Source organism: Scyliorhinus torazame, chromosome 7, assembly GCF_047496885.1.
Source record: "Scyliorhinus torazame isolate Kashiwa2021f chromosome 7, sScyTor2.1, whole genome shotgun sequence".
Lineage (NCBI taxonomy): Eukaryota > Metazoa > Chordata > Chondrichthyes > Carcharhiniformes > Scyliorhinidae > Scyliorhinus > Scyliorhinus torazame.
In genome coordinates this window covers 203,412,887-203,431,638 of record NC_092713.1, presented here as the reverse complement: position 1 = coordinate 203,431,638, position 18,752 = coordinate 203,412,887, and the positions used below count along the sequence as shown (strand labels likewise).

The window sequence follows — 18,752 nt, the reverse complement described above, 5'->3', positions numbered from 1 at the left end:
AATTCGTAATAGTATCTGGAATTCGTCACGTTGGCTCAGATCCAGCATAGAGTGCCTCTTACCCTACCCCCCACTCTGTAATCTGCATTGGTTGCTGCCATTGATTTGTACATTTAAATTCAGACGACTTGTTCTGATGAGAGTTCTCACTTCTTGTGTTTTCATTTGGTTGCAGAGGAGAAACTTGAGCAGTCCTGCTTGCCTTGAGCTGAAGGAGAGGAAAGCCCTGAAGGACCAGTCTCCCATCCTCATCCCGGTCACCGCGGCCGTCAAACTGGACTCGTCGCACAGCTGCCCAGCAAGAAGCTGCCGGATTGAAACGCTGAGCGAAAGTGACGAAGAGGAGGAGCCCAAGAATTATTGTGACAGCACAGAGGCCATCCCATTCCAACGTACCTGCGAGGATCTGGATTTGGAAATGATTGAGGAAAACTGAGACAACTCAGTTAAGCAAATATCAGGACAATTTTTTTAAAAAACCCCATCGGATTACGCCTTAAAATGCGTCCCATGTGCAGCAAGTGCAAGGGACACGTAAACTGTTCTCCCTCCTAGATTCCGTCTTTACACTACTTTCCCAGTTGCACAATTTTGCGGAGGTCATGTGGGCTGCGAACTGAGAGCTCCTTACCTAGGATGGTGGGGGTGAAGACTTTAAATCTTGGCAGACAGGTTGTGTCGATCCTTTTTTGCTCTCCTTTCCTCTTCCTGCTTGTCCATGGATGAACTGTTTAGACTTGACTACACTCCATCACCTGCTAACGCCCATGTGCATATTATGCATCAGCAGTAAATGCCGCAAGGCGTCTTCCTGGGACCAGTTGGGGGTGATCACCGAATGGTGCCTTCAGAAATAAATGAGTCAAAGAGGAACAAGGAGCAGAAACAAAGGGCCCTTGTCCTCCACAGACAATATTGCAATTTCAGGGGCCCTGAAATTGAAACCCCTGTCTCCAAGTTCACATTATATACAACTCAGTGAAGCTATGATTATTAATAGGGTAGTTGGTTTCTCCTTCTCTCCTTTCTGCTCTCTTTCCTCTTTCTACACCCCTCCCCTCCCAAGGGGCTGGAGGAGAAAAAAAACAGAATAAAAAGCGGAGCGCTATAATCTCGGAGTAGATTTGGCCATTTGCTGACTTGTGAAGGGCTTTAATGCTCCCCAGCTGCACAAGGCAGAAGTTGTGGTTTTATTTAATGTACTTGGCTGAGGAAAACCTGCCGAGGTGCAATAATCACCCTGTGCGCTGCAGCCCAATCTCAGCTCGGCAAAGGACTGGGCAGGGTTGGGGGGGAGGGGGGAGAGAACATGGAGAAGAGGGGGAGAAGCAAGTCGGACGAGAGCAGCTAACTGAGTTTACTGATGGTCTGGAGGATGTATAGTGATTGTGTGAGACGGTATCTGTTTTGTTACCTTGTGTAGACTGTACTTGAAGAGACTCTATATTTTTGTTGTATTTTAGCCCTTGCACCAAATTCCTGAACCAAGATCAAAGATTCGCAACTTCCTGCCGATTTCCTTGATCCTCTTGAAGAATTCCTGGTCTTTCTAATAAATTTAATCAAAGATTGTGATAATATAACGACCACCTGCTCTCTTTATTCATTGCCTTATAAATAAAAGAGACATTCTTTTTTTTTTGAATAGCTTGGGTACTTGTGTTTTAAATTTGACGTCAGTAGATTGAAACTGTCGCACAGCACTAGCTAAGCAGCTGAATTCAGAACAAATTTGGTCCTCCTGCCATGTTGGGTTAGGGTTAGCAGCAAGGGCAATTCAATTGGCCTCCGTTCCAAGAGTGTGGGGGGGGGGGGGGGGGGGGGGGGGGGGGGGTGGAGGGAGGATTGCTCAACCCTGGTGCCTTGAATGAAGTTGCAAGGTGAAGTCTCAGATCGGACCCTGTTGGAATTCAGCCACTATCAAATATTCTGCAGATACCCCATTGCAAAATTCATGCATACCAAAAAAAAAAAAAATGACTTGGGCAGAGTAGGACCAAGCCCAGCCATTAGGAGAATTTTTTTTTTTGCGTATGGGGGGGGGGGGGAAGAAATGAGCTCACAACATCAACAACAGAGCAGCTGCCACTTCCCCCTCAGCTTGCTGTGATTAGTCTGGCCTGCCTTGACCCCCTTTTGATGTTCCACAAATAACCCCATGTCCCAGTACACAGTGGGCCTGGTACAATAAGGAGATTACTTTGCAGCAATGAAACAGTAAAACATTTTCCAGAGCGATTTCTGCTCATATTTGTTCGGGTTTTACTGACCTTGTGAGGTTTCTAGTCTGCTGGGGCCACAATGAAAGAGCCAGAAGGTTTTGATGGCGCCGAGGTCAAATGTAACCACTGTGTTCGGTAGGAACAAAAAAAAAATTAATATTTACAATCTGGGGGAAATACATTTTCAGATGAAGCTGCTTTTCAGTAATTGGCCTGTTTTCCAGAAACCCTCCCCCAGGCTGCAGAACAGGCCCTGTTTGCTGCACCCAAGTGGCCTGTTGCTCAAGCTTGGACCCCAAGTGTGGATGAGCTAATCGTTTGTCGGAGGCTGGTGTTCCTTGTGCGCCCAGAAATGTTTTGAGGAGGAGTGGAGGCCCTAAGTGACTGCGGCAGGGAGAGGGCTTTTCACTCTCTCCCTTCGAACTTATTAAATTTGTTCTCACTGATGGCTACCAGAATTGAACTTGACCCGAACTGTCTCACCCAGTGTCAGCATCACAACACTGGGGCAAAATTCAGTTTATTAAAAAAAAGTCAACACTTTTATTAATGCAAACATCCAACAAAAGGCACAATCTGTCCCTTATTTGCTATCAAAAATTGAATAATTATTCTGGCCACAGTTTATTACTTGAATTCATTAGTCTCTCATTGTGGACGTCCTCCGTTAATAAATAACAGTCTGATGTGCCATTCTGACTGATATCCTAGGTAGAATAATAGAGTCATTAACATCTCAGTGTAAAAGTTTATTGATTTTGTTTTTAAATTTACCTACAAAGACTTATCGTTTGAGACCTCGCCATGGGCAGGATGCTCCGGCCAAGTTAGCCCAGTGATCGGAGAATCTCGCCTGAGGTCAATGGGTTTATCTACTGCCTGCGTCTATACACATTTCAATTGCATATTCTGGTGAGAGCACTCTGTAGATTCTCGGATTTGACACATCGCTGCCGCTGCATAGGGAGTGTTGTGTTTCTGAAAGTTACAGCTGTTGTTTTGGTTTTGAACTCGGTCCTCTTGGAGTTTTAATGGGACAGTTGGGTATAGTGCATATTCTAAATCTAAGAGTGAGGTTGGAGTGACCTCAAGACATATACCTCCATCTGGGTACTATTGCCAGTTGCAATGCATTTATAGCACACAAGCAGGCTTTCCGTCAGTGTCCGTGTTTATTCCCTACGTGAACTACTCTTCACCTAACCTCATCAATATACCATTTCACTGCTTGTCCAGATTCCCCATGCAGGCATCTATAAGATCATAAGACATAGGAACAGAATTAGGCTATTTGGCCTATCATGTCTGCTCCACCATTTAATCATGGTTGATATGTTTTTCATCCCCATTCTCCTGCCTTCTCCCATAACTCCTCGATCCCACTATTCTACTTGCCCCATTTACTCTAGGGTGGTAAATTCCACATTCTCTCTGAGTTGAAGAAGTTTCCCTTGCTTTTCCTATTGGATTTATTAGTGCCTATCCTTTATTTCTGGCATCTAGTTCTGGTCTCATCTGCAGCTGAAAACATCTTTATCAAAATACTTCCATAATCCTGACCTGTATCAGTCTTCTCTTTTCTAGAGCAAAGATCCCCAGCCTGTTGAATGTTTCACGAAAGTGATAATCTCTCTGCTCCGGTATCATGCTCATGAATTTTGTTTTGTTGCACTTCTCCAGTACCTCAATAACCTTAATATGGAGAGCACAATGATTCGCAGTTTCCCAAAAGTAGTTTGAATAAGGTTCAATGCAAATTTAAACAACTTCTCTGCCTTTCAGTTCCACCCCTTTAGAAATGGACCACTGTGGCGTGTTTGCATTTTTGCAACTTTATTAACCTTTATTACTACTTTGGGACCTGTGCATCTGTACGCTGTTCTCTTTGCCATTAACATACTTAATTTTTAAGGAGTAAGTGACCACCTAATTCTTCCTACCAAGGTGCATGGCCATGCACTTATTGATGCATTTGCCAGTTACATACCCATTCTGCACGTTGATGAATGCCATACTGCATTTGGCCACAGTACTCTTGCATCCAAATTTGGTGTCACCTGTAAATTTTGAAATCATACATCCCAATAGCTGAGTCCAAATCATTTAAGTAAAATGTGATCAGCAGCAGTCCCAGCACTCCCTCCTTGTGGAATCCTACTTCCCACCATTTTCTAGTAACTACCTTTCACCTCTGACTGTATGTATTCTGTTTTCGTAGCCAACTTGCTATCAATTCTGCTACTTGTCCCTTGATGCCACATGTTCTGGCAAACAGCTGAAGTTTCACTCCTGTGTAAACCCCTCAACCAAATTCCAGCCTGTATCTCTCTCCTGGGTCTACTCTATTCTGCACATGAACCATTTTAAAAACCTGATACTTTAGAACCAGTGAAGTAGTTTTGGAAGTGTGTTCGATGTTGTAATGTAGGAACCCCTTAATTAAAATCCTGTAACTCTTGGGTTTTCATCGAAATAAAAAACCTCTGAATCATTCAGAATAGATTCCAGCCTGTGGCTCAGTCCAATGTAATTGGATTTGTTTATTGTAACGTGTACCGAGGTACGGTGAAAAGTATTTTTCTGCGTGCAGCTCAAACAGATCATTTGGTACATGAAAAGAAAATACTTAATAGGGCACCACAAGGTACACAATGTAAACCGGCATCAGGTGAAGCATAGAGGAGTGTAGTATTAATCAGATCAGTCCATAAGAGGGTCGTTTAGGAGGGGCAGAAGCTGTTTTTGAATCCGTTTGTGTATGTTCTCAGACTTTTGTATCTCCTGCCCGATGGAAGAACTTGGAAGACTGAGTAAGCTGGGTGGGAGGGGTCTTTGATTATGCTGCCCGCTTTCCCAAGTCAATGGATGGGAGGCGAGTTTGTGTGATGGACAGGGCGGTGTTCACAGCTCTGAAGTTTCTTGTGGTCTTGGGGGCCCCAGCATACCAGGCTTTGATGCAGCCAGATAGGATGCTTTCAGTGGTGCACCTGTAAAAGTTGGTAAGAGTCAGTGTGGACATGCCAAATTTCCTTAGCTTTCTTGAGGAAGTATAGGTGTTGTGCCTGGAAAGGAAACTCCGACAACCTCTTGGTTGGTAGTCGGATCACTGGCTTATTTTCCCAGGTGAACTGAAGCTTTCCTCGTGGCTGAAACAAACTGAGGGGGAGCCCCCAGCCTGCGTCAATCCAACGAAAATGGAGTCGACTTATACTTTTTCAGGAGCATGTTGCAGCCCTCTCTTCAGTAGCCATCAGTCACACTGGGATCGATTCTAGTTTGCCTTCTCCACAGTAGGGCTACGACAGGACTGCATCTACTCAGCAGACGTTGATACCGCTGTGTTTGACGGGGGCAACAGGGCAAAAACCTCCCTCTGGAATGCTAACTAGCTGTGCACTGAAGTGCCTTCTCCCATCACAGAGCAATTTTGTTGGCATTGTTAATGTGTGATGAAAAGCTGTAAGATCTGAATTGCTCTCCAAAGGAGCTGGGCTGAGCTGCAGAAAAATTAACCCCTGCCCCCAACGCAACCACCACAATTACACAGCTTGAGCTCATGCATTACAAATCATTTGACTTGATTGTGATCCTACCTTTAGATTAAGACACTGGAGTTCTGTGCATTTCCTGCTAGCCTCTTGAGGAAAAGACTAGTTACAGAGGTCCCTCCTTTGGATTTTCTGGGATTTCAGATTTGCAGGGACTTTTAAAAAGATATTTATACATCCTGAGATTAGGCTGTTATCCATTCAGCTTCAGCATATGCCGTGTTCAATGATTAAATTAGCTCTTCACTTCGTTGGGAGTACCTCAGCTGCCTCTGCTTATCCCTTTGCATCACAGATGTTCCAGCTATTTGCTCCCATTGCATTGAAGACAGAAGTGGACTGATATTATTACAGCTGGCCATGGAGGTAGTATTACCCCTTGGGTACTATACGTTTATACAGTATTCTCCAGCAACCACAGGATATAGACATTTAAATCTGTTTTGTCCTGTCCTTTTTCCATTTTCTTTGCTACAAAAGTGATTTCGCAAACAAATGTCCAGCCGTTCGAGTGCTTCATTTTTTCCGTCAAGCTCATAGATGGGTTTTTAACCTCTTGTCGCTATTGATGATAGCACTCTTGCCTTCACACTAGGATTGGCAGTTGCTTGCTGAGGAAATGTACCTGTTGTAGGGCATCAGTTGTTGCTCAGGAGCTCTCGTCTCTGAGTCAGAAGGTTGTGGGTTCAAGTCCCATTCCGTTAACACTGTATGGGTTGCCATGCCAGTGCATTGCTTTATTTAAAATTAATTTTTAGGGGATGTGGGCTTCACTGGCTAGGCCAGCATTTGTTGTCCATCTCTAACTACCCTTGAGAAGGTGATGGTGAGCTGTGTTCTTGAACCGCAGCAGTCCATGTGGATTAAGTACATCCAGAGTACTGTTAGAGAGGGTGTTCCAAGATTTTGACCCAACCACAGTGAAGGAACGGTGATATATTTCCAAGTCAGGTACACATTGCTGCCACTGTTCATCAGTGGTGGAGGGAGTGAATGTGGAAGGGGTGCAAATCAAGCAGGCTGCTTTGTCCTGGATGGTGTTGAGCCTCTTCAGTGTTGTTGGAGCTGCCTTTATCCAGGAAAGTGGAGAATATTCCATCACACTCCTGACTTGTGCCTTGTAGGTGGTGGACAGGCTTTGGAGAATCAGGAGGTGAGTTACTCGCCGCAGAAATCCTAGCCTCTAACCTGCTCTGGTAGCTGTCGCGGTATTTATATAAGAACAAAGAACAATACAGCACAGAAACAGGCCCTTCGGCCCTCCAAACCCTGTACCGGTCATGATGGCCAAAACCTTCAGCACTTCCTAGTGCCGTATCACTCTATACCTATCCTATCCATGTCTTTGTCAAGATGCCTTTTGTTTAATGTATACCCAGGAAACCGGCCACATTCCTCTAAGATGCTCATTCTCTCCCCCCCCCCCCCCCCCCCCGATACCTCCCAGTGGGTCCAAAATGTAAAGCAACAGATCGTCTGCGTATAGCGAAACCCTATGCTCCATCCCTCTCCAACTCCCTGACGCTCTTAAGCGCCATTGCCAGTGGCTCTATCAGCAAGGCAAAAAGCAATGGGAGAATGGGCATCCCTGCTCTGTCCAACTGTGCAATCCAAAATATCCCAAACTCACCCAATTCATCCTTACACTCACTACCAGCACCCTATATAACACCCGGACCCAATCCACAAACCTCTGCCCCAACCCGAACCGTCCCAGTACTTCCCAATCAAGTACCCGATTAAAGGCCTCCGCATCCATAGCAACCGCCACCTCCACCTCCTGTCCCTCCGGGGGTATCATAATCACATTCAATAAGCGCCGACTGATGTCTCCCCTTTACAAACCTCGTCTGGCCTTCCCCTATCACCCCCAGGACACAGTCTTCAATCCGCGAGGCCAAGATCTTTGCCAACAACTTGGCATTCACATTTAGCAGCGCTATCGGGCAGGAAGACACGCACTTCTCCAGGTCCTTGTCCTGCTTCAAAATTAAGGATATTGAAGCTTGCGATAACGTCGGGGGAAGCACCCCTTCCCCCTCACCTCACTGTATGCCCTAACCAGCAGGGCCCCAGATTCCCCGAGAACCTTTTGTAAAATTCTACTGGAAACCCATCTGGGCCTGGGGCCTTCCCTGCCTGCATTTCCCCCATACCCTCCATCACCTCCACCAATCCAATGGGTGCCCCCAACTCCTCTACCAGATCCCCCTACACTTTGGGGACTCTAACCCGTCCAGAAATCGCCGCATTCCCTCTCCTCCCACTGGGGGCTTCGATTCATACAGCCTCTTATAGAATTCCTCAAATGTCCCATTCACCCCCACTGGGTCCAAGACCACCCTTCCCCTCCCATCCTTCACTTTTCCGATCTCCCTTGCTGCCTCCTGTTTCCGAAGTTGGTGGGCCAGCTTCCTACCTGCCTTCTCCCCTTATTCATACACTGACCCCTGGCCTCCGTAACTGCCCCGTAGACGCCAACCTGAACTCCATCTGGAACTTTGACGTTCCTTCAATAACCCAGCCCCCGTAGTACATCCACAGAATCTCATCCACCAGCCTAATGATCTCTGCCCGCTCCGTCCTATCCCTATATGCCCGGATCGATATAAACTCCCCTCTGGCCACTGCCTTAAGCACCTCCCATAATGTGGGAGCCGAAACCTCACCTGTGTCATTCAGCTACACATACCCCCGAATGGCAGTCCTCACCTGCTCACACGCCTCCTCATCTGCTAACAACCCTACGTTTAATTTCCAATGTGGGCACAGTGCGGCGTGGTCCGAGACCACAATTGGCAAATACCTCGAGTAGACCACCCCTGCCAGCAAAGTCTTATCCACCACGAAGAAATCGACCTGCGAGTACACCCTGTGCACATGGGAGAAGCATGAAAATTCCTTCGCCCTCTGCCTCCCAAACCTCCATCGTTCCACCCCCCCCCCCCTCCCCATGCGCTCCATGAACCCCTTAAGCTTTTTTGCCACCGCCGACACCCCCCCCCCCCCCCCCCCCCCCCCCCCCCCGGCCGCAGACTCGACTGGTCCAATCTCGGCTCGATAACCATATTAAAGTCCCCCCCACATAATCAACCAGTGCAAGTCCAGGTGCAGAATCTTTCCCAACACCCGCCTCATGAATTCGACATCATCCCAATTTGGGGCATTTACCAGGGACACTGGCATCCCCTCCAGTTTCCCGCTCCCCATCATGAACTTTCTCCCCCAAATCTGCTATTATATTCCCACCTCAAACGGTACCTGCTTATTTATCAGCCCCGCCACCACCCCGCATCTTCAAATCCAACCCCGAATGGAAAACCTGCCCTAACCAGACCTTCCTTGGCCTAGTCTGCTCCCCAATCTTCAAATGAGTTTCCTGTAAAAATACCACATCTGCGTTCAAGCTCCTCAGGTGTCCGAACACGTGCAACTGCCTGATTGGCCTATTCAGATCTGTCACGTTCCATGTGACCAGCCTGATCAGGGGTCACCCTGCCCCCCTCGCCTGCCGATCAACCATAACCTTTCTTGGGCCAGCTCGCGTCCCGCAGACCTCCAGGCCCGCCTTCAGATGTCCACCATCACCAACTCCCTCCTTATTGCACATCAATAGCCTCACCATCGCAAGCCGTCTTCCCCCCTCCCCTTCCCTAAACAAAACAATAATCCCATCCCCCTCCAGCACTCTAACCGCCTTCTCTTTTTAAAGATTGCATAACACCTAGAATAGATGAGTGCCATTTGAAGTATTGTATATAACTGAAAATGTGACAGGTGTGACATTGCGCTCCCGTGAACTAGCCTCCTGCTTCCCAAGTTGGTGGGCCAGCATCCTTCTCGCCTTAGCATCTTATTCATACACACTCCCGTGGCCGTCAGTAACTGCCCCACTGCCTTCCCTATAGACACCAACCGGAACTCCATCTGGAGCTTCACCGTTCCTTCAACAACCCTGCCTCCAGGGCCTCCGAGTACCTCCTATCTACCTGCAGAACCCAGCAGCGCTCGCATGAACTAGCTCGCTCAGCTAGCTTGTCAGCCCCTGCCTACTGCACCAAGCATCCTACCCTCCATTGATTCCCTCCTCTCTCTCTCTCTCTTCCCTCCCCCCCCCCCACCCACCCACAGGCTCGCACACCTCCACAGTGCAAACAACAATAACAATGAAAAGGAAAAAAAGAATGCACTTGCCCTCCACAGTCCTCTGGCCTCCCACCAAAGAACCCCATAGAAAAGCTAATCGGCCCCTGAGGGAAGAGAGGTTCTCCCCTGGCCATCACCCAAAAAAGAGCACAAAGAAATACAACAAAATGAGGGGCAGGGAGAACCAACACCACCTCACACTTCCTCCAAAGTTCAATTTCCCCCCTCTCTTGACAGTTCATTGTCTCTCAAAAACCCCGTTGCCTCCTCCGGTGTTCCAAAATAACACTCGCGGCCATTGTGGGTCACCCAAAGGTGGGCCTGGTACAGCATCCCGAACTTCGCCCCCTTCTTGGAGCAGCCTTGACCCGGTTGAATCCAGCTCTCATCTTTGCCAGTTCCATGATGGTCCAGTGGGTGATTGCAACGTTAAGTGTCAAAAAGGTGGTGGATCCAGATTCAAAAAGGAAATTGGGAAATGCTTTGTTGGAGTTGGCAGAGAGGTTGTCAGCAGGGGCGAAAGAATCTGCAGGGCCATATGGGAAGACTAAGAGAGTGAGATAATTGCACTGTTCTTACAAATGCTCTTTGTTTCTGGGTTAATTAATTGTAGCAGGACAGCCCATTTGCCTCAGCACCCCCAGGTTAGAGAATGGAGGAAAGAATCAGCAGTGATTCCTGGTGTTGATTGTTAGCTCATGGTGCCACCAAGGGGGTTAGGTGAGTAAAAGGTCAGGCCAGCCTGGTATGGGTGACTGCCCAATCCCCAAATTAAGTTGGTGAGTCATTAAGAGCCACTACTGCCAACTTTTAAATCAGATGGCAGCGTTTAGGAGAAGAGGGTTACAGGAGGAAAATTGAAAGAACTGAGCCATGGAATAAATAAAAAGGAACAAGAGCAAGAAAAAGAATGTTTTAATGATTAAAACTGGGAATCTTTTTTTAAAAAGTCTGTTTTTGCATACGGTATTTCCATGTTGAACTGACAGGAAATATTGGAATCATATGTAAACTCAGTGTAAAATATGCTCATTGTTAAACTGTGGGCCACACAATCTAAGATCTACCATTCTGGAGCATGAAGATTGCATCCTGCTCGTGCAGAGTCCAATGCAACAACTGTAAGGGGAACAGCAATGATTTCTAACCCATCAGTAAGTGTCACATTAATACACCGAGGGGGGCCCTCGCACGCAGCGGGCAGCATCCCTTACCCTTGAGCCAGAAGCTCTGGGTTTGTGTCCAACGCCAGGACTTGTTGTCCATGGAAGGAGAGTCCATCACTTGGGATGTTGATCAGCTCCTTCCACCACTTCCGCACTATTCCCCAAAGGGAAAAAAAAAGTGTGAAGATTCAACAAAGAAAACATTAATGCAAACCACACATATACACAGAGATGCAAACAGTTAGGGGTGTGTGGCACTGGAACCTCATACTCTGAATGGCTTGCAGTTATATATCATTGCCTGTGCAGGCTTGTTTTTGTGTACGTGATATATTTTATGTGTATCAATCATAGACGCTAACTTATGCTTGGTTACTTGGCTGTAACTTGCCAAATTGCCTATTCTGTCCATTTGCTGTAATAGATTGGGGTACCTCCGATCCACCCAAATCGCTCTCAGACTATGTAGATATCTACCAATCTGTTTAAAACACTGTAACTATGTACTACTGTCATGTCTACTCTCGCAGTTCTGAGGCTGGGTTGCCAGTGCGCTTTAGGTATCTAAAGCATGCAGTGTACGGTAATCACTGCTTTGAATAAGTTTTGAATACTTCAAAGCTGAACTGTTGCCATCTCCCAGGAATGTGTTCAATGTTTTCCAACACCAACTTGCAATAAATCATCTCGGAAACCCGATATGCAGTGGGGTGTTCGAATTGTAAACGGGGCAGTTTGAACAAATTTAAGGGGCAACTGTGGACTTCCACATGTTGAGTAAACCAGTCTCAGAAACAAAGACATTTTTGCAGGGTGAATTCTAACTTCAATCCTGCTACATAAATGGCTGGTTTCACATTTTAAGTAATTTTGACTTTTTTATGAGGTGTTTCACAGTAAATACAGTTTACTTGTTTATGTTTATGTTATTGCATATTCAAAAATCTCCCATCTAATTCACACCTGTCATATTAAGTATTATACAATACTTCAAATGGCACTCTTCTATTCTAGGTGTTATGTAATCTTTAAAAAGAGCCATTTCATGCTCAGCTTTTATGGAAACTCACAAGGAACATTAGTGTCTTGCATCCCAACAGGGAGTGCTTGAACACTCGCCTTAAAGGGACAGGCAGCTCGGCACCTAACCATCGCAGCCCTGCTCCGAACCCTAATTCACGATTGTTCATGTGAAATGCTGTGGGTAAACCACTCGTATAAGCTTAATTTGTATTGAAATTCTAAGCATTGAAAGCTCAAAGATTTCATGAATGTCAGTCTAATAAATGTTTCTTGACCTGTTCACTGCCTGGCTGTTGAGGTATCAGTGAGGCCAGCAAGTCTACATTTATTGCCTGTTTCTATATGCCCTGAAAATGTGCCGGTGGGCCTACTTCTTGAGGCTTTATATGAATGGTTATTCAGGTTGTGCGTTCTCTTGAATTTTAACATTCTGCAGATATAAATGTTTTAATATCTACAAATTTCTGCACCTGTCGGTTGGCCTATTTCGCTCCAGTCTTTTCTCCTGCTATGCTGACATTAAGACCCCTGCAAGACCAACCCACAGGTGCCTGCAGTCCTCCAGTCCAGTAGCCATTCTTCATATATGAGTCTGGGCAGTGAGTCTTGGGGTGGGGGTGGGTTCTGTTATACTGTGCGAGCCATCATTACCAGGTGTGGTCTGTTTTTGCCTGATGTTCATCCATATCCACATTCCAGAGTTGCTGAACATTGAACATGAGTGCATGCCTTGGTAGTTCTTCCATCTCCCTTGTCAACAGCTGCAAAAAACAGTCAGAGCTCAGACAATCGGGTCAGTGCAGCTAAGTGTCAAACGTAGTTAATCAGCAACTCCCAAAATCAGGAGCTAAGATAATCATTGATACTCAGCGTCAGGACCATCAAGCCTGTTCAAAATTGTGTGACATCCTGACAGTATGAAGTTGCCCACAATCTGCATTCTTGTAACATGTAACATGAGAGGATTATTAAGAGGTGCTGCTTATATAACCAAAGATGGTGATCTGCCCAAAGCCCAAGCAAACATTCTGTTGACGTCACTACACATCACATGATGCATAACATGTATTCCCTGATACATAACACCCCTGTACTTCGTTAATGCAATGACAATCAGCAGATCCACTTATACATATCTATACATGTATACAATTAAATAAGACAGTCTCTGTGGTGGACATCTATTCCTTTTTGGTAGAATTAGGTGTTCTTGAACTTGGCTACTTGAGACCTCAGAAGTGTCCTCATTCCTTTCTGTAAATGATATTTCTTGAGTAGTTATTCCAGTATCTGCCACCAAAGGCATTGAAAAGTCCTCAGAAACAGAATCTGAACTTGTCACTGTTTCTAGTTTGTGTTCTGAAGTGTAGCGCTCGAGATTTTCCAAGGCTAAATCTTCTTGAGAAATTCCTGCGAACTCACTTTGTGAAGCAAGTAGCTGATTCGCATGGCATCGCCAAACTCTTTCATCATCCGTCTGTACGATGTATGGTATTGGACCTATCTTTGCTAGGATCACAGCAGGCACCTATTTCGCGGTGGTGGTGCTGCTCCCAGCTAACACTCTCTCTCCCTGGTTGAATGCACACTTTTAAGAGATTTTCTTCCTCCTAGCAATTCGTGTTTAGAAACATACAAAGAAAATAGGAGCTGGAGGAGGCCTTTCGGCCGTTCAAGCCTGCTCTGCCATTCATTATGATCATGGCTGATCATCACGTTCGATATTCTGATCCTGCCTTCCCCAATATCCCTGGATTCCTTTAGCCCCAAGAGCTATATCTAATTCCTTCTTGAAATTACACAACGTTTTCGCCTCAACTACTTTCTGTGGTAGTGAATTGTCTGGGTGAAGAAATTTCTCCTCACCTCAGTCCAAAAAGATATACCCCTTATCCTCAAGCTCTCATGGAGTTAACAAACCAAGCTGTTTATAGTTTTCTCTTGAGCAACAGCATTGCATGGTAACATTTACAGTGTTCTGGTAAGATATTAGGAACTTGTTTACTCTTCTTGCCAATGTCCCCAAGACCTTTGATGCTTGGATAATGCTTCAATGATTGCACAAAACGTTCGGCCAATCCATTCGCTGCTGAATGATATGGAGCTGAATTGATATGATGTATACAGTTCCCCTTTAAGTGGTCCTCCAACTCCTTCGAAGTAAATTGAATATCATTGTCACTTATAATCTCCTGCAGTGTTCTAAATCCTGCAAATATTTTACCCAGTTTCTCAATGAGCTGCTCAGTCGTCATTGACTTCATTAACTTGACTCCTGGCCATTTCGAGTGCACATCCACAATCACTAAGAACATGAGACCCTCCAGTGGATCAGCATAATCTATGTGTCTTTTCTGCCACGGATGTGTCGGCCATTCACACAGATGTAATGGTGGAGTGTTCCTTAGTTTTGCACAGGATTGACATTGCCCAACTTTCTCTTAAATGTGAGCATCTAATCCTGGCCACCAAAAATAACTCAGTGCCAATTCCTTTATCCTCATCGCACAGGGATGTCCCTCATGCAGTTGGTCAAGGACTCTACTGCGCAATAATCACATGGATTCCCCACAACATAACTCCATTCTGCACTGTCAACTCAAGACTTTGTGTGATGTAGGGCATGAGGTCTGGATTTTTCTGATCAAAATCTGATAACATTCCTTTTCGGACCAAGTCCATCCCCTTCCCCAACACTGGATCGGTTCTTGGATATCTTTGAACTTGAGGTGAAGTCACAGGTACATTACCCATGAGTGAGAAATACAGGGGCCTGGATTCTCTGCCCCGCCACATTTCTATTTCACCCCGCCAGCGGGATGCTCCGTTACGCCGGCCAGTCAATGGGGTTTCCCATTGTGGGGCAGCCCCACTCCGTCGGGAAACCCCCGGGCTGCTGGCAAAACGGAGCATCCCGCCGGCGGAGAATTCAGTCCAGGATGTTGACAAAATGTTCGATCGGTTCATGTTTGACTTGTACTGGCAATCATGACAAAGCATCAGCATTTTCATGCTGCTCTGAATTGCAATATTGGATATTGGAAGTTTGTGCCGACAATATCAATGACCATCTTTATCATCTATTAGCTGCCAAAGAAGGAATTCCTTTATATGGCCCAAGAATTGTCGTCAAGGGTCGATGATCCGTCAAAAGAGTGTATGATGCCCATAAAGGTAATGGTAAGATGAAGAGAGAAAAAGAACAATAAACTGATGAAAATAAATAATGACCAAATAGCAGACAACCCTCAAATCCAACCAAAGGTGTTGTGAACCCACCCAAACCCTGAACATGAAAAACACAAAGTATGAAATGCCCATACGCAGGGCCATTAAATAGATTAAACACAGATTAAACAGCGCCCAATTTGAGCTTTTGAACAAAGGAGTCCGCATCATCCGGCATATCAGAAAAGCGGTCCTTTCCTCTAACAGTAACCCAAAGGCAAACTGGGTAGACCATCCTGAATCTGACTCCATTTTTATACAAGATGGCTTTCACTCTGTTGAAAGCAGCTCTTTGTTTTGCTAGGTTCGCACTCAGATCTTGGTACAGTCTAATGGAGTGTCCTTCCCATTTGATATCTCGATGCTCTCTAGCCAGCAAAGAACCTGTTTCTTTCCCTTGAAGCTATTGTAGCCATCTGGGATGGCCACTTACAAAGGATACTTGCAAAGACTCAAGGGAAATATGGCCAATACAGAATTCAGGCAAATTCAGAGCTTAAATGTATATTTGCTAACAGAGAACCAGACAGTATCGAAACCCCTAGTCGATATGCGTTCTAACGGCCCATTTCCCCAGGACAAAGGACTGGTACTCAGGTATCAGATACAATTCCAGACACATCAGTGCCATTCCCTTCACCCAGGAAGCCCAAACAGCCAAGGTCAATGACCGCTCAGGACACGCCCAGCCATCAAGGCACCCGCCCCTTTATTGGCTCAAATCGAAGGCAGTAATCGAAGCCTGCCGAATTAGTGGTCCCAAAGCTAAGCACCACCCAAAAGAGCGCGAAACCCCAAAGGATAAAGAGAGACACTGCCAGGTGTTCGATCTCTTTTGGCCCTGGCACACTGGCACTCTTCAGCCCGGCCTATACCTGAAGCCAACTGCAGCACCACGACCAGAAGCAAGTTCAAGATCAAGTTCATTGACGATGAACCCGATTTTGTGTACACCACCCCATTGTCCATCACCCAATTGAGAGATGCCTGCGCCAAAATTGAACCATTTCAACCCACAGCAGACCCACACCATTTCTTTGAGCGAGTAAGACAACAGACAGTTATGTACCATCTGGGAAACCAGAGGAAGTGAAAGTTATAGTGATGAGCCTTGACCCATCCATTAGTTCAGCATTACCCGATCCACAGAATGTAGGAGGAGGAAGCCTCTAGGACATGGGGCGACATTCTCCGACCCCCCGCCGGGTCGGAGAATCGCCGGGGGCTGGCGTGAATCCCGCCCCCGCCGGTTGCCGAAGTCTCCGGCACCGGATATTCGGCGGGGGCTGGAATCGCGCCGGTTGGCGGGACCCCCCGCTCGATTCTCCGGCCCGGATGGGCCGAAGTCCCGCCGATAAATTGCCTGTCCCACCGGCGTAAATTAAATCACCTACCTTACCGGCGGGGCAAGGCGGCGTGGGAGGGCTGCGGGGTCCTGGGGGAAGCCCACCGATCCGCGGGCGGGCCTGTGCCGTGGGGGCACTCTTTCCCTTCCGCCTCCGCCACGGTCTCCACCATGGCGGAGGCGGAAGAGATTCCCTCCACTGCGCATGCGTGGGAAACTGTCAGCGGCCGCTGACGCTCCCGCGCATGCGCCGCCCCGAGATGTCATTTCCGCGCCAGCTGGCGGGGCAACAAAGGCCGTTTCCGCCAGCTGGTGGGGCGGAAATTCCTACGGCGTCGGCCTCGCCCCTCAATGTTGGGGCTCGGCCCCCAAAGATGCGGAGCATTCCGCACCTTTGGGGCGGCGCAATGCCCGTCTGATTGGCGCCGTTTTGGGCGCCAGTCGGCGGACATCGCGCCGTTTCGGGAGAATTTCGCCCATGAAGGCAGCTATTTTAGATGCAATTCGTTATAACAGAGGAGATCCCCTAGAAGGTTTAAATCACTGCAGACAAATGAAGGGAGAGCATCCGACTGCATACGCAGGATGCCTTTGGATACACTTCAAAGCGGTATTTGGAGATTTAGTCCGTGCACACTTAAATGTCGAAAACACAAGCAAATGGACCCGTATTTTAGTCTCCCATGCTACAGAAGCAGGTCAAAAAGCCTGTGCGAATTTTGACCCCTCAGACGCCACACATAACGAAGTGTGGGTTCTGAAGAGACTCTCTAGAGCTTGGGAACAATCCCTCCATAAAAAGGCAGAGCAGGAGAAGGCAGAAGCAAACATGAATCCAGTAAGGACACATCAGGACTCCGCATGGGTAAACGAAGGTAGACATGATGGACAGCACCACAGAGCACAGGGATGCTATAATTGCGGACAAAAGGGACATTACGCCCACGAATGCAATGCCTCCCCGAACTAGCAATGGAATCAGCAAGCGAACGCCCCACATAGGAACAGTGCCAGGCCTATACACAGTATCAGCGCCCGCCCAGACAATTCTGCCATAAGTAGCACAGATTGACAGTGTTCAGACTCCCCAACTTGGGTCTGCGACAAACTCTGGGACAAGTCAGGTAGACCAGTAGTCAGAGGCACAGTCCGGGGACACCCCGTAGTGTTCCTTTGGGACACAGGAGGGTCCCGCGCCACTTTAAACTCCTCCACAATGTTTTAGCGAGACAAATGGCCCACTACAGACACTATCACTCTTTGCGGATTGACAGGACATATCCAATAGGGATATATTACGGCCTCTGTAGATATCCAAATCGGAAACGTTAATGTCAAGCACCCCGTTGTTTTAGTAGATTTGCCTCGAACAGCAGAACACATTTTAGGGATCGACTTCATGATTCACACAACATTTCCTTTGACCCTGTGAATATGAGTGTTTGGAAAATGGCTGGAACAGCGAGAGCCCCCGCCATACTCACAGTAGGAGAGTACGAACACAGAATCTGCTCAGTAGGCGACTATTGGTTTGATCCGCAAGCCATTAGTACAGATAGGACAATTAGAGAGGTCCTAAGGAAACACAAAGCATTCTTCCCCCAGCACAAGCACGATTGCGGAAAAATTCCGGGAACAATTGCCATTACAGGTCTCGATCCCAAGCCCCAGAAACAATACGGTTTCCCACAGCAAGCCGAGAGAGAAATTGTAAAAGTAATTCAAAGTTTGCTAGACCAAGGTGTAATTCGGCCCATTGCCTCAACAAACAATGCCCCAATTTGGCCCGTAAGGAAACCAGACGGTTCATGGAGACTGACCATCGATTACAGAGAACTCAATAAAGTAACTCCATTAGCCGACCCCACCGTTGCCACGAGTCCCGAGACAATGCTGAAGCAGGGACTACAGTCAAGGTATTTTACGGGACTGGACATTAGCAATGGCTTCTGGTCCATGCCATTAGAAAAGAATTGCCAATATAAATTTGCCTTCACTTTCCAAGGACATCAATATACGTGGACTTGCCTTCAGCAAGGTTTCCACAACCCCCCCTCCATTTTCCACCGACAAT

General features: G+C 46.9%; 1 protein-coding gene across 7 annotated transcripts in view; it reads left to right on the top strand.

The window, feature by feature from the left end:
• fam53c (family with sequence similarity 53 member C) overlaps nucleotides 1-18,752 on the top strand; it is a 178,494-nt gene that overhangs the window by 154,494 nt on the left and 5,248 nt on the right. For 5 of the 7 annotated variants that reach the window (XM_072511961.1, XM_072511969.1, XM_072511964.1 and 2 more), the window contains exon 5: nucleotides 176-1,645. The exons of 1 other annotated variant lie outside the window; for it this stretch is intronic. In XM_072511961.1, coding sequence (XP_072368062.1) covers nucleotides 176-436 — 261 coding nt within the window. In that variant the 3' untranslated portion in view covers nucleotides 437-1,645. Of the gene's footprint in view, nucleotides 1-175; nucleotides 1,646-18,752 lie in introns of those variants that run through there. One more of the 7 variants, XM_072511968.1, reaches the window with a different exon arrangement.